General features: G+C 46.0%; 1 protein-coding gene across 25 annotated transcripts in view; it reads left to right on the plus strand.

Annotated features, from left to right (window-relative positions):
• Positions 1-14,577, plus strand: part of LRRFIP1 (LRR binding FLII interacting protein 1) — a 470,251-nt gene that overhangs the window by 231,696 nt on the left and 223,978 nt on the right. For 17 of the 25 annotated variants that reach the window (XM_086956332.1, XM_086956334.1, XM_086956307.1 and 14 more), the window contains exon 6: positions 895-945. The exons of the other annotated variants lie outside the window; for them this stretch is intronic. In XM_086956332.1, the coding sequence (XP_086812458.1) occupies positions 895-945 (51 nt within the window). The remainder of the gene's footprint in view (positions 1-894; positions 946-14,577) is intronic. 25 annotated transcript variants of the gene reach the window in all.

Consider the following 14,577-nt stretch of genomic DNA (forward strand, 5'->3'; position numbering starts at 1 on the left):
CCGTTTTTGTCCAATATCCTCGCATAAAGTGGCCGGTGTGAAACACTTGCAGTGATTGGCCATAACTGACTTTTGTATAGAATGAACTGGTCAATACACAGTGGGGTATCCTCATAGGACATTCAGGAAGGTGCAATGCTTGCAGAGGGCAACCTATACACGGCCCTTGGAGAGGGTAGTGTGTCTTTAGAGGACATCCCAAAGTGAACACTCTTGGAGGACAGTTATTGGATGCTCTGGAGTGTGTAAGTCAATACAGGATACTCAAAAAAAAAAAAAAAGAACGAAAGAAGGAGAAGGCCTATTCAAGTCTCATGGCAGACTTTCCCAAGAGCATAAAGAGAGACCAGGATCTTTTCAAGATGTGTGCAGACGTAGCCTTATACGAGCGTATGCCACGAGTGGTCTCATCTGGATGTGCTGGGTGAGCTGTACGAGGTGAGCAACATACTTGATCCTGGGCCATAGTGTAGCTTGTGCTGGTGCAGTGGCCAGCCTAGACTACACCAGTTCATTGGTTGGTGTCTAGCATGTGACGTGTGCAGCAGGGAACTTAAAAAGGACTAATCTGGATTGCAGCCTGTGTGGGGCGCCCTGGTTGGGTGAAAATCAGCTTCAGTAGAATGCATTCAGAGGAAGGCTGCACTAAATGGGGAGCACTAACTCACTATAGACTCTTTACACCAGTTTGTATTTTTACTGTGGTCAACTTTGGCTTAGGTCTCACTAGATTTCAAGGTGTCTCTATAATAACCTTTTCTGCCTTTCTCTTCCCTCTAAAATGTTGTTGTCTCCCCTCGTATAATCTGTCCCATCATCATCATCCCTTTGATCTTGTTCCATATTTTCTTCTTCACCCTTTTCTTCCTCCCCATTTCTGCTCTCTGTCTTCAGGTTTCAGATGAAGATGAGCGTATGTCTGTTGGGAGCCGCGGCAGCCTGAGGGTCAGTAAGTGCTTATGAAAATAAAAGCTACTTGTTATTGATAACTTATCATAAATATTAAAGGTGAATCTTGCCTTGGGTATTATTGATGGGGAGCCTTGTCCCTTCCTGAAGGGGGAGAAGTGGATGATTCAGATCATGTTGCCGTGGGCTCACACACTAAATTAAGTTTCAGGGGAAAACTACTCTTATCTCAGTAGGGTTTGGTGTGTCGAAGGTATCCTATTGGAACTGTTAAGGCCATCAGCGTGCTGTGATTTAGCCATGTGAAGCACTACATTTCCAGAAATAGTATATCATGGTTCCTTTTTAGGTTTCGCCTAGCGTCCACTGCGCAGCAGTGTTCACACAGGCGAAATCTTATGTTTTTCAGTACGGGGCTTTGTCCCGCCTCTCTCATCCATTGGCTAGCTCCATAAATGGAGGCTAGCCATTGGTAGAGAGATCTGTCCGTAATTCACGGAGCGGATTCGTGGGCGTTCCGGCGATTTTTTTTTTTTTTTATTTTTTTTTTTCCCCTCTCCGCCCCTTTGTGAACTTCATTGCGGCGGTGGGCCATTGTGGGTGTTGTCTTATTTTTATTTTGTCACTATGTTTGCGGCCGCCATTTTTTCATGGAGCTGGGGCTGGCGAGTTCGATCGGGAGCATTGGTGAGTGTTCGTTTTTCTTGTTCAACTTCTACGCACTCTGAAGTCTGCGGACTCCCTGAGGCGTAGCTCCCGACATGACCTCGGGGCAGACTGTGGCCATACCGAGGTGTTTTATAATTGGACCCTCTCGAGGCGCACTGACGGTATAGTGCTTCATTTGGTTGTGATATCGTAAGCAACATGGTGGTGGCTGATGTCCTTCGAGCCGCACTTAGTAATATGGTAGGAAAGATTCCAGTGTGCTGGTGGAGTCTGCGAGTAAGGTAACCTGGACATGGGTTCATTTAAAGTCATAAACCACTGGCGCTACTAAAGACGACGTGCTTAGCCCACTCGTTAAACTAAAACAATTGTGTGACAGTAGGACTTTGAAGTAAAACGAATTGTTCCTGGAAAGACGAGCTTTCCATCCCGGCATCTTTGTCGATATTGGGTTTATTTTTGGGAAGGGGACAGCATGTACATGTTTTTCTAACGACTCGTATCCCCCGGTGCTCTGAACGCGTCTGCTAGTCCAAATTCTTTCCCCGGTTTGCTAGCTACGTTATAGTTTGATTAAATGCAGGTGCTGAGAAGCCGCGCACTAAGGCTGCAGCAAACCGTGTTGACTCCCGCCAGCTGTGCATTTTGCTGCTTTGAGCTTGTGGATACGTCACGGTGTGCACTTTTGGCAATTGTAGATTGTTTTTTCATTGCGCCCCGTTTCCACGCTCTAAGAAACAGGCGTTACAGAGGCCATGGACCAAAATGTAATCGAGGAAAAATGGTCCTAGTCCCGGGTTTGGTGGTAGACGGCTATATTTGTGGCGCTCATGTGAGCCCCAGTGCCATTGCACGCTATGTAATAGTGACGGGTATGTTGTCCCTTGTTAATAGCCCTTATTTGCATTATATACTTAGGTGACTAGAGTTGACTTCTTACTGCACAATACGCAGCACACTGTGCAACAAACCGACTTGGGGCTGCAGGCACACATGGTCTCTTTATCACTGCCTTTCAGGGCATGCAGGTATGTGCGGTGTGGCTTCCATCAGTGCAGCAGGTGCAGTGACGCCGGGGCTCAGAGCCTCAATTAGCCCAGATTGTTGTTGCCTTCCTCTGGGGTCCATGGCACCCTGGCTAGGCTGCTGTTCGGAGCCCCGCATGAGTTGCCTGCTCGATGCCCAGCAAGGCCCAGCGTTACACAACGTTAGCGCAGCACGAGTGAACATCGGGCCCGTCCCGGATTAAGAGCATCTCAATGGCTCATTTATTCACGCAATTACCGGCCGCATGCAAGCGGGGGCCGAGGCCAGAGTGCGGCTGTCTGCTTCCACAGGTCACCTTTAACAGGCGCGTGCCGTCCTCGGGTCACCTTTTACAGGCGCGTGCTGTAGGGAAAGTGAGTCCTTTGCGCATTTGGGAGGGGGACTTGATATGCTGTAAATCTGGCTGATATTCTGTAATGCTTTAAAGACGGATGTCCGCACCGGCGCCAGTGTGATATCACTGGATGCGGCCACCCTTCCGTGCCTGCGCCTATTTTTTTAAGACCCTGCCCGGTGGTTGGAGCTCCTCGATACAGTGAGTATGGTTACCCCGAGATTGGTGGGTGAAGCGCTGCTGCTACGGGACTTTGCTTCCTGTTACTGCATGTTGAGGCGCTCACGTGTATTAGTTTGATGCCAGAAACATTGCGGGTAGTTTGAACTGTAGTCCGCTGCCCCCGCCACGAAAGCCCATTGCTTTTAATGCAGACGTAGCTGATGCTGTTCTATTGGTCAAGAGCTGCGAGCGCCGTGAAACTTAGCCTGCGGTCGGCGCCCCCCCCCCTTTTTGTAATCATATCGCTGCATATAAAGTCTGTGCTGACGCTGGCTAACCGGTGATTTGTTCCCAGTGCTATGTGTGTCAGCCCGCAGCTCCATGCCTCGCATTTTTCATGATCGTATTGGCAGAGGCCCCTCTAATACCGCTCTTTGGCCCATGGATGGCAATTATATTGTCAGAACAGCGTCTTGATGCGGTCTATTGCTGACAGCTAGAGCAGGGCTCGAGGCCTCCCACTTCATGGCCTCTGGCTATGCCTCTGACCCCGGCACGCAGTGTTCCCACGGCATGCTGTACCCCTTGATGCGGAATACTAAGGCCCAGCAGCCACTGAGAAGCAGATGCGGAGCTCCGTGCACAGGTGAGCACTGCCCGGCCGCCACTAACTGTCACACAGCTGCTTCTCTGCTACGCGAGCACCAATCACTTCACCGCCCCCGCAGCACTCCCCTCAAAGCCACTCAATCACCTCTCACCTCACTGGCGCACAGCCACCATTCACCTATCTGACATACAGCCACCATTCACCTCACTACCCCGATGCAAGATTCACCTCACAGCCTCGCAACCATCAATCATCTCACTAACACACAGCCACCATTCACCTCACTACCCCCGCTGCATCACTCATTCGGAGCTACCACTCGCATCCCTGCCATGCAGCCCTCACTCACCTCACCACCCCAGAGTCCTTACTCATCTTACCACCACAGAGGCTTCACTCACCACATCTGCACACACACATCGCTCATCTCACTGGCTCGCCGACACCACTCACCACACTTTATATTGCAGTCACCACGCACCTCACTTACACACAGCCACCCTCGCCTCACTGCCATGCAATCAAAACTCACATTGCTGCCACACAGCTAATACTCACCACAAGCCATCACTCACCTCACTCCCACGCAGTTTTCTAATGTGGTAAAAGAGAGACGCTCAGATCACAGGTCCGTGATTATTAGATTTGAGCATTTCCTATTGACAACAGTACATTTTAAAATATTAAAAACTGGAATTACAAGTTAAACCCAAAAAAATGCTCCAATGCAACTAATTAAATAGTAAGACACCTCACAAAAATGAATCAAGTTGATTGTAATATTCTACTGTTAAAGCCTGACTGATCTGAGAAGCTCATAACTTGAGGCAGGAGAAGGAGCAATGGAAATGCAGACAAGGCCTGTGTTCCTCTGCAGGCAAAATGCATCTTCTCCTCAGAATCTCCAGTGCAGTATCACCCGGCGGTGAGCTAACGCTGTGACTCTAACTGCTTCTTGCTCAGCAGCTCTGCTTATTCCGCCACATCCTGCTGCGTTAAGGAGGTTGCCTACTGCCATATTGCCTATGGCGCGGGGATATTAACTAATTTGCACAGAATCACTGGGCAGTGAGCAAACGTCGTTACTAGATTCAAAACTATTGTAAACATATATAGGCTAATTTCTTAGTCTTATCTATACCACAATCTATTTTGCGACCTGAATTAGGTCCTAAAAGCAGCGTGTTGTGGTTTGTGTGTGGCTCTGTGTGCGTGGCTCTGTGTGTGTGTGGCTCTGTGTGTGTGGGGCTCTGTGTGTGTGTGTGTGTGGGGGGGGGGGGCTCTGTGTGTGTGTGTGTGGGGGGGGGGGCTTTGTGTGTGTGTGTGTGGCTCTGTGCACATGTGGCTGTGTGTGTGTGTGTGTTTGGCTCTGTGTGTGTGTGTGTGTGGGGGTGCAAATGCAATAGGTCTCGCATTTGCAAGAGATTAAGCTATTGGCATTGTAAATGACAATGCCATTTATTTGTCTGTTTTCAAAACCAACACATAAATAAAAATGTCGTCATTTACAATTCCAATAGCTCTAACTTTTGCAAAGGCGAGACAGTTGCATTGTAAATGCTTGTTATATCTGGTATAGAGACAGCTTTAGTTGGTTTAGATCGAGAGGCTTTTAGTCCGCCCTCTTCATCCACTGGTCTGTTAAAGTGTCATTCACATTTTACTTCGGCCCACCACAGCCTACTGCATGAGGCTGTGGGTCAACCCATTTGGCTGTTTCACTATGAGTGATAGCATTTTGCTTTTGTATATGTGCAGAGCTGCCTAGAAAGTGGCCCATTTCAATGCGAGAGCTGGGAAGCCACTTTGCTTTCATTTTATTCTTTTTTTTAGATTTATTTTGCATCATTTTTGGGATGGGTCATTATTATTTACTTTTTTTGCAAACATGTATACGTCACCTTTGACGTTTTTACTTTTTATTACGTTTAATTGCTTTCACCTTTTTAATGTTTATTGTACATGTTGCATACCTTTTTTGGGGGGGGGGGGGGGGGGAGATAGGCTTGTGGAGGCCGGACCCCTTTGCCTAGCCAGTGATTGTCATATCTGGCGTCAGTTTTTACTTAAACACTAAAAAATATATAAATATATATTTCTTTCTCGAACACAATATACCATGCAACGCACTTTCATGACACAGTAAGAGTTTGCTGCAAAATATTCATATTTAATTCATCTTCAGAAGTGTGGCTCAGGGGTTAGAGGCGGCAGACCCGGAAGCTGAGATCGGCCCCGGACCAGGGTTCAATTATCCGCCCCGACGGGGGTTGGGCTCAATAATTCCATGGACTCGATAATTCTCGCTCCGGTGCCTACTCGACTCACGGGTTCACACTCTGCGACTCTGGGCAATAGCTTGCTTAATCTCCACAACGGCCCCTCGCGGCGGGATGCCTGGCTTTCACCTTGTAGATACCCTGCCGGGGTATCTCACTGGGGAATACCAGGACGGGTTCCCTAAGCAAGCGCATAGATGCCTGCGATGTGGGCGATTTGCGCTATATAAATACATGTACATTTACATTAAGGCGTTTCGGCTGCCCAGCAGACTTGATCACATAGGAAGACTCTACCAATAACCTGCATTTTAAATACTGTCTATTCGACATCAACAGCTGACATTTAAATTGACTTTGTGTCGCCCATATATAGCATAAAGAAAAAGTTCATACGTGAGTTAACCATAACGTATCATTCTGAAAACATATTTATATGTAATATATGATAATCGAAAAACAGTACCGACATCATCAATCGAATGCAGTCATTACGGTCAAACATCAAATGACGACGTAGAAAGAAGAATTCGTACAGTACATGGGCGGTAACAGTACAAAACGGTACGTCATGTATGTGATAAGACCCTGTGTCCCAGCCGAAGGATCAGGAAAATGGCACTAAAAAACCCCGCCTAGTTGCCCATCCTGGCTAGTAAGAGCCTGAGTCAGGAACCCTCCAAAGAGGTTGGAAGGAATCATATAGGTTAAGAATCCCAGGAAGGGACTAGTATAGCCCAGGCATGGAGGTCCGGCACCTGCACGGAACCTGTCTCAGGCTGTGGGGAGGAGGGAGTGAGTACGTACCATGGACTGGGTAAAAACCTCACACCTCACTGGCTAAAAAAATGTGCTGAGCAAATTCTCTCAAGTCGGTGCCACTATAAGGGTAACATTGAACCAGTGGGCGGGGTAATCATTGGAATCAAGGTAATGGCAAATAACCAGGTAAAAAAACTGTCCTCATTGTGAGTGTGGCCAAGGTTCCCTCCAAGGTGACCACCTGAATCCTCTATGATCAGGGTACATGGGGGGAATTAACCCCATAAAGTCTCTGAAACTAAGCAGGGGGTCTCTGAAACTAAGCAGGGAAACTAACCGAATATCTCACAATGGGAGTGTATACACGTCAGACGGTAGTTCTAACGCCCACCCACATGTAATAACCGCATTCCTGTCCAGGAAATAAAGGACAACTGTTCAGTCCCAGACTCAGCCAGATACTCAATGCGAAAATGTTGTAACAACTCTTATCTGAAGGTGCATCACACGATCATGCCTCCTAAGAAAAGGGTAGGAAACCTGTGTAGGTGTCGCCGCCGAAGCGGAGTGGGTTACTTCCTTTCCTCCTGTAACCAAAAAGTAAAAAACAAATACAAGATCAAAATCACAGAAATTACATTGAAGGTTATATGTAAATGTATAACACAAATACCTTCCTAGAAGGCATACTGAAATGAGGAAATAGTGGGTGGATGAAGGAGAATGGATGGATGAAAGGTAAAAGTGTGGGGGAATGGTTGGAAGTGTGAGTAGAATGATGGATACAAGACAGTAATGATGTGTGGAATGGTGAAAGGATGGATGTATAGGTGGAAACATGAAAAGATGGATGGATGCACGACAGACTTAAAGGATGGAGAAATGCATGGACAGAAGTTAGATTAAGGGACCTTATCTAGCGTGGGTAGAGCTTACTCGCTTTGCTCACCTGGGGACGTTGGAGGGATGGGTCAAAGAGGGGGGTATTTTAATTTTCTGGCTACTCCCTGGCCTTGTGCAGGAGCATGCGTCACACCCGTGTCGATATCTCTGGTGCATTCGGATCTGCCTAAGACTTTGCTCCTTATGCAATATATTCAGCATTATGCAACCAAAAAATGCTTACTATGAATTTTGCAACGCTCTAAGTGTGTGAAAAAGTGCAACTCCAGAAATTCCTAAAGAAAACGTGAGAGTTGTGGAACTATTTTCATACTTAAATCTGTTTCTGACCATCCCCTCTCCCTTTGTTAAAACAGCCTTCCGCAGTACTTACTAGTATCATTTGCCCAGGGACGCATTTTTATTCTCAAATTGAGTTTGAACAGTGAGTATTGTGTGGGTAAAGTAAAAAAAAACATCTTGCGGTCAGTTCAGAGGGGAGTTGTCAATCCCGCTCTCTCGCAAGGAGCAAACTGCAGCGGAACTGCTTGCAGGGGTAGTTAAAGGGTCAGTAAGTGACACGATGTTTTTTTTTTTTTTTTTTTGCACCTTTCAGTCAAGTACAGCCTCCGCTTCATTGCTAAGATAAGTGGGGCACACGTCGAGGGCCGCACATCAGGGGTCTTGACCTGTAGATCGTCTGCTTTGGGGGACGCGGAGGATTTCGAGGGGATTGTGGCTCAGTCCAGTGTGCGGGGCGGAGGGGCGCTCCAGTTTGTTGTATCCACATCTAAAGCCCCAGTAATCCTCTTATTTTCATTCAGGTTCATCCTTCTTCTCGGAGATGTCAACATACAACTCATTAAGCGCTTAGCCGTGCCTAATACGCCTTGGGGGCAGGGAGAGGGTGCCTGGCGGGGTCAGCAGGGGTGCGTTCCTGGCCCTCACAGAACCCTTCATTTGTTGCTGAATCCGAGGTGCGGTTTTGCCCTTTACAGTCACTTCTGACGGGGTTCTGTGCCTGTTTCTGACATACTTGTGCCAACCGGAAGAGGGGGGGGGGTCTCCTCGTGTGGGTACAGAGGCTCTGATTACATGCAGATGGGTCTGTGATATATATTAGGATGCAACGAATTGATTTGGGACTGGAGTACTAATCCTCACAGACCCAGCAGTTATTCCACACATGTAGTTGGCATAGTAAAGTCTGACGAAATGTTTGTAGGGAAATACAACTTCAGTTCTCCAAGCGTCTGAACAGGAAACACATGCAGTGTTACCACGTTATCTGCCATTTTCAGCTGCGAATTCTGAATTTGGAGGCCATTATCGTACTGGACACAAATGTAACGCCTAAGCTGTTGGCATTTTCCCGGGCACTATTACCACACCATAACTGCACCAAAATGAGTCAGTCTGCACTGCGGACTCTGGCATAGTCAAATCAATGTTCAGAGATTGGTACAGATTGTAACCCTCCCACAAGCCCAGTGATGTGTAACCTCACAGCCCTGCCCTTACGAGGGAAACACTTCCACCCTTTGTTGTGATGACCAAGCCTGGCCTGGGAGAAAGGTGAGGTGCCAAGAGGCAGAACGAAGGGAGAAGAGTAGTGGGCACAAAATATGCCTCGCTACTTATCACTCACTTTCTCTTTCTTAAAACCTTCCCTCTCGTTTTTCTCATCCCCTCCACCCAACACCTTTAATGCAGTTCGTACGATGTCAAATGTCTAAGACAGGTTTCTACAGTGAGTAGCCACTGATAGCTCTCCACCTTCCTCCTTGTGTAGCTCAACCTACAAAATTGGAAGCTTTGCTTGAGTGAATTAATACATGTATCCCAATATTGAAAGGTATGTATTGGAGAAGAAAATGTGTGTTTTTTCAGAACTCATAAACTGGTATGTCAGTGATAAAGCATCTGGCACTGTGGAGATGTACTATTAATATTGTTACATGGTGCCAGGAGCACGGCAGCCACGCCTGTTATGTATTGCACTTGTAAAGGCAATCCAAATTAGCAAAGCCTTTTTTTACATTACTGCTGGCACCCTACCTGATGCACCCAGTGGGATCACTGCTGGTAATCTTGCATGAGGTGGCCAATAATTTAATCTTTTCTGATTTAATCACTCTTACAACAGTAATAATAATAGTAGCTCAGGGTGATTTTCATTGAACATAAGTAGCTCCTATTTCAGAAAGGATTTGAGACCCCTGGTATAAGTTATAATTGACACTGTGCGTTTATCAATCTCTTGTTTCCTAATAGATTGTTGGCAGAAAGTGTGGAGAGAGCTGTGATTTACATATTCAGAGAATCTCCTTTCACCACCCTTTTCCTGAGTTTTTGTCTTATGCGTTAACATGCAGGTGGCTTGGGCGGCTGCCTCACTTGAAGCTCATCTTGAAGCTTAATCCAGATTAAAACGGACCTCCTCCTCGTTTGTGGGATGTCCGGAAGTTGGATATTTCATCTTGGCACATCTGTCCTCTTATTATCTGATGATGATTTTAAGGGTGGATATGAGTCTGGATTTGTCCTAGACACTTCCTTGTGTTCTGTCTGGAGAGCTATGCGTTGTCCTTCACAAGTGTGGCCACTTTTTTGCATGAGGTGAAAATATGATTGCAAGGAGATATTTTGCATTGGTTACAGGGACATTTAATGATTGTGGGTGTGGAAGGGGACTGGTGATGGTACATAGCTGGTCAGGAGAACGCCAGCTCGACTCTGTCCAAGGTTCAGACACACTATCGAAGGTTCAGAGTGTCATCCTCTGCCACGCTCTCATATTTGCACTGTATAAATATAACTTGTGCAAAGAACACACACTGTGAAATGTCCTGGGAAAATAAGCTTCCCACAGAGGTTGGTGTGTTAGATAACCCATTCCAATGCCCTCTCCTTGGAATTGAGACCATAGTCCTGACAAGGACCAGAAAACAAAATCCAGCTGGCAACAACCAAGAGGCAAACGATGAAAAGTGGTGCAGTAACCAAGGGCAGTGAGAGTTGTGGGAGTATCAGATACTCATTGCAATCTTTAGGCACTACAGTGGATCTGGTTGACTAAGTCTACCGCCATTGCTAATTTACTCTGTTGTCCTTTCATTGGTTAAGGTCTAGGTCGATTAAGGAAATGGTCCAGGATTTTGACCACCCAGGGCCACTTCAGATTGTTGTTGAAAGCCTGCATACTAGCTGCCAGAGTTCATCCTTGTGTACACGTGTGTGTGCCAGTGATTTGAAGAACACTAAACTGGCTACTTTTCAGAGTAACTGTTTAGCTGCATACGCAGAAGGAACGTTTTTGTTTCAATGATCCATAAGTCCAAGTGTAAACAAGCATTGACGAGTCCAGTAGGTCTGGGTTTAATGTGCCAACGTATACAGCGGAAACACTTTTAAATCACAGACTCAGACACAGCATCACCTGACTGTACACAAAGAATCCTGTCACACAAGCACAAACACGAGGACTCCGAAAGGACATAAACACATCAGTAAAGTAACGACGCCCAGGCGTACATCACACTAGAAAGTGCCACAACGCTTCATCAGCCCTTACCTCCAAGGTGCAGCCCTTAAATCCAAGAGGCTAGAAATTGGCATACTCTGAACTTTCAAAATGCCATGTATTATGCAGTGTCCAGCATAACTCTCCGAATTCAAAGGAAAACTACTGGATTGGGACACAAAGAGCTCACAGTGCATATCTGACAGATACCTTATACACAGTTTTTTTTCTCATGTCTTTCTTTGATCTCACCTTTAGCTGCTTGGGCTCTGAGGTAATCTGATCCGTATCTGAACGTCAGTTTACACCAAGGTACCATAAAAGGCAGACATGCTGTCTAAAAAGGCTGAAATTAAGAAATAAAGTAGCTGAGCAACCGCAAAGTATGCCTGAAGAATTCCAAAATATCCTCCTATGTCTGGCCTCTCTAATTTCTATGCAAACCTGAGTCACTTACAGGAGTACTTTTCACATAAGAGCAGTGTGCTGAAGTGCTGTTTATGCTCAGACGTTTAGCTGAGAGAAAGTTATAGCTGCTAATGTACTGTTTGTTCCCGTCATTTAGTACATGCTTTTTAGGCACTAGCTTTCAGATATGGGACTTTCAAGTTTTTTTAATGGGTAAAGCAGAATTTAGAGACCCAGAGTAAAGTCCTGTTGGCTGCAAGACAGGACTGTTATAGGTGATACACAGGCCTTCCTCACTCATTTGCTACACTCATTCTATGCACTCTGTATGTATGTGGTATCTATACAGCGCAAGTCAAGCCAAAAGGCCGTAGAGTGCAAGGCCAGAGTAGACTACAGTCCACATTTGATTGTAGGGGTAGTAGGTTTCTAAGAGCAAGGGGGTCTCTTAGTTCGGTCTTGGAGTACCTTAAAGCGGATGTGCCTTGGACACGTTTTGATGATTTGTCAGTGGGAGTGATGGAGCTCAAGCAAAAGTGAACTCTAGAATCAGGAAATTGAGTGGAAAAAGATTAGCCACCCCTAGTACACAGCCTGTACAGAGGGGCCACCAGTCACCAGGCGCAACCGCCACATCACGAAGGTGGGGGAAGGCGGGTGGGAGGAAAAAATAATAATTTTTTTAAAATGTACTTTTTCCTCCGTCTTGCGCCTCCCACCTCGGAGTTCTCCCAGCGTCTCTGGGAAGGCAGAGGCTTTTCAGCCAATCCAGATGCTGCTCTGCTGGGACAGCAATGTCTGGATTGGTCTGATCAGCCTGCTCTGCCGCTCATATACTGCCTGTGAGCCTGAGGCATTTTTCCAACCTGGCTGTGAACTCAGCTGCCGCGTTCACAGCAGGGTTGAAGAAATAGAAGTGTGCATGTTTGTTTGGCCAGATTAGGCCGGCCAAACATACATGCTCACTTCTAAGTGCCACCACCTGCCTGTCCTGGCCCGACCCGGCCCCCCAAGCATGTCAAATCCAGTAAAAAAAAATAAGATTGTTTCATTATCATTTTATTTTTCTTTGGCTGGCTCTGACGAGTGGGGCGATGCTCCTCTGCCATTACGGAGGAGGCGCCCCTGCCAGAACTCATAATAAAGGTTCAAAGAAGAGGGTGCAGCCTTCAAGTCTTTTTTGCCAGAAAACCAGGTGCACGATTACAGACATTTAAATATCGCACAGCCCATTGCAAAGCGTATACTGGGAGTAATTGCAGAGATTTTCTGGCTGCACAAATTTGACCTTTTTAATGAGGCGAATTGCAGCGTTCTGGACCCTCGGGCACCTACACATTTGTATGCTTGAAACTCAGTAAACAGAAGAATGAGACACCTCAATTTGAGTCTGTGAAAGCAGTGCTATTGTCCAACTTGGGCACTGAGCGAAGATATTAATCCGAGGACTCCTAGATTTTTTATAGTAGTTAACAAGCAGCTGTTTTTCAGAGAGCTCCTGAGTGGAATTAGATATAGTCCTTATCTTTCTCTCCTGCCAAATAGGTGCTTGGCATTAAAACTATTTAGATGTAAGCTTTTCACCGGCCTTCACCTTTGAATTTTATGGAGGACACTTTGCAAGGATACTTTTATAGACAGGCCTTTGGTGAGTTTCATATGCAGTTGTGCATCATCTGCATAAAATATCTGAAAGATTGGTCATCTTTTTTTGTAAACCTATATTTTAAAGTGCAAATGGATAGATACATCCCGTCCAGATGTACAAGTGAACATTATTCACACATGAAATACAAGACAGCCTCCAGTTTAAACTGTGGCGCTGTTCCAGTATAAATATGCTGTACGAATCTATACCTATCAGACAGAACCTTGTGAGACATGTAGCAAATTGACCATACGGGGAAAAAAAGACACTGAAAGAGGTAATAACGCAAACGTAACCTAAACAAAATACTAAAATAACATCAACCATGGTCAGTTCACAACTGTTACGTTCACATTTCACAGTGATTGAGCAAGGGTGCAGGTTACATCATAAGAAACATGCTGATACCCACCAAGAGGATCAATGCAGTGGAAGTGTTAGAAATTTGGAACATGAGAATTCTGCCAGTATGATGGAATGCCTGACTAAGATACTTACCGTCAAGGGGCTCTCCCTACAAACTATTCCCCTTGGTACACTCTTAGTCGATACCTACTGCATGCCTGCATTACTGAGGGCTTCCAGGGTGGTCTAAGCTCATCTTTAGCTTATTTATCATGGCATCCTACTGTCTAATTCCCATGTGCCTCCTATCACCGACCCTCTTCACATTGTGCAAAACATCAGCCCCCGCCCATTTCAGTAACTCGCAGGACCATACTTTCAGGTAAGGATCCCGTGCTGACTTTCATGTCATCTCAATCAGATGCTGGGCTAACAACCATGCCAAATCAGCAAATCTGTCCTCCAACTTAGACGTTTTGGTTCTCTAGCATAGCCCCAAAACGTTTGTCTCCTGTGAGTGAGGGTAGTCTTCCTCCTACCTTCTTGAGCCATGCACGTACAGGATTGTTTGTTCATCTTGTTCATAAAAGATGACAAATGAAGGTGCTAGATAATAGAGTGGGTTACAGTGGAGACCTTTGCAGCAATCCCCCTATGCAGGTCATCTCATTCAACATGAAGCAAGCAAGACCTGCTATGAGTGCAGGGACAAAAAGGACATGAACCGAGAGTAATATTAAGCTTCGCATCATTCACTGCGAACAATAGCTCCTGAAGGATATCAATATTCCACCATGTCAAATGCTGTATATGGCACTGACATTACAGTCGGGCAGCCTGCTCCTTATTCAAACATGTTCCTTGTATTCTTGCTGTCTTGGCAGTATTGCTGCAAGTAAGAAGTTAGCGGATGGAACTAAAATAAGAACGATGGAAGAAGTTTAAAAACTTTATCTGAGTTCCAACCACATACAAATTGAGTCTTACATAGAGCTGCAA

The sequence above is a fragment of the Lissotriton vulgaris genome, chromosome 2_1 (genome assembly GCF_964263255.1).
Source record: "Lissotriton vulgaris chromosome 2_1, aLisVul1.2, whole genome shotgun sequence".
Lineage (NCBI taxonomy): Eukaryota > Metazoa > Chordata > Amphibia > Caudata > Salamandridae > Lissotriton > Lissotriton vulgaris.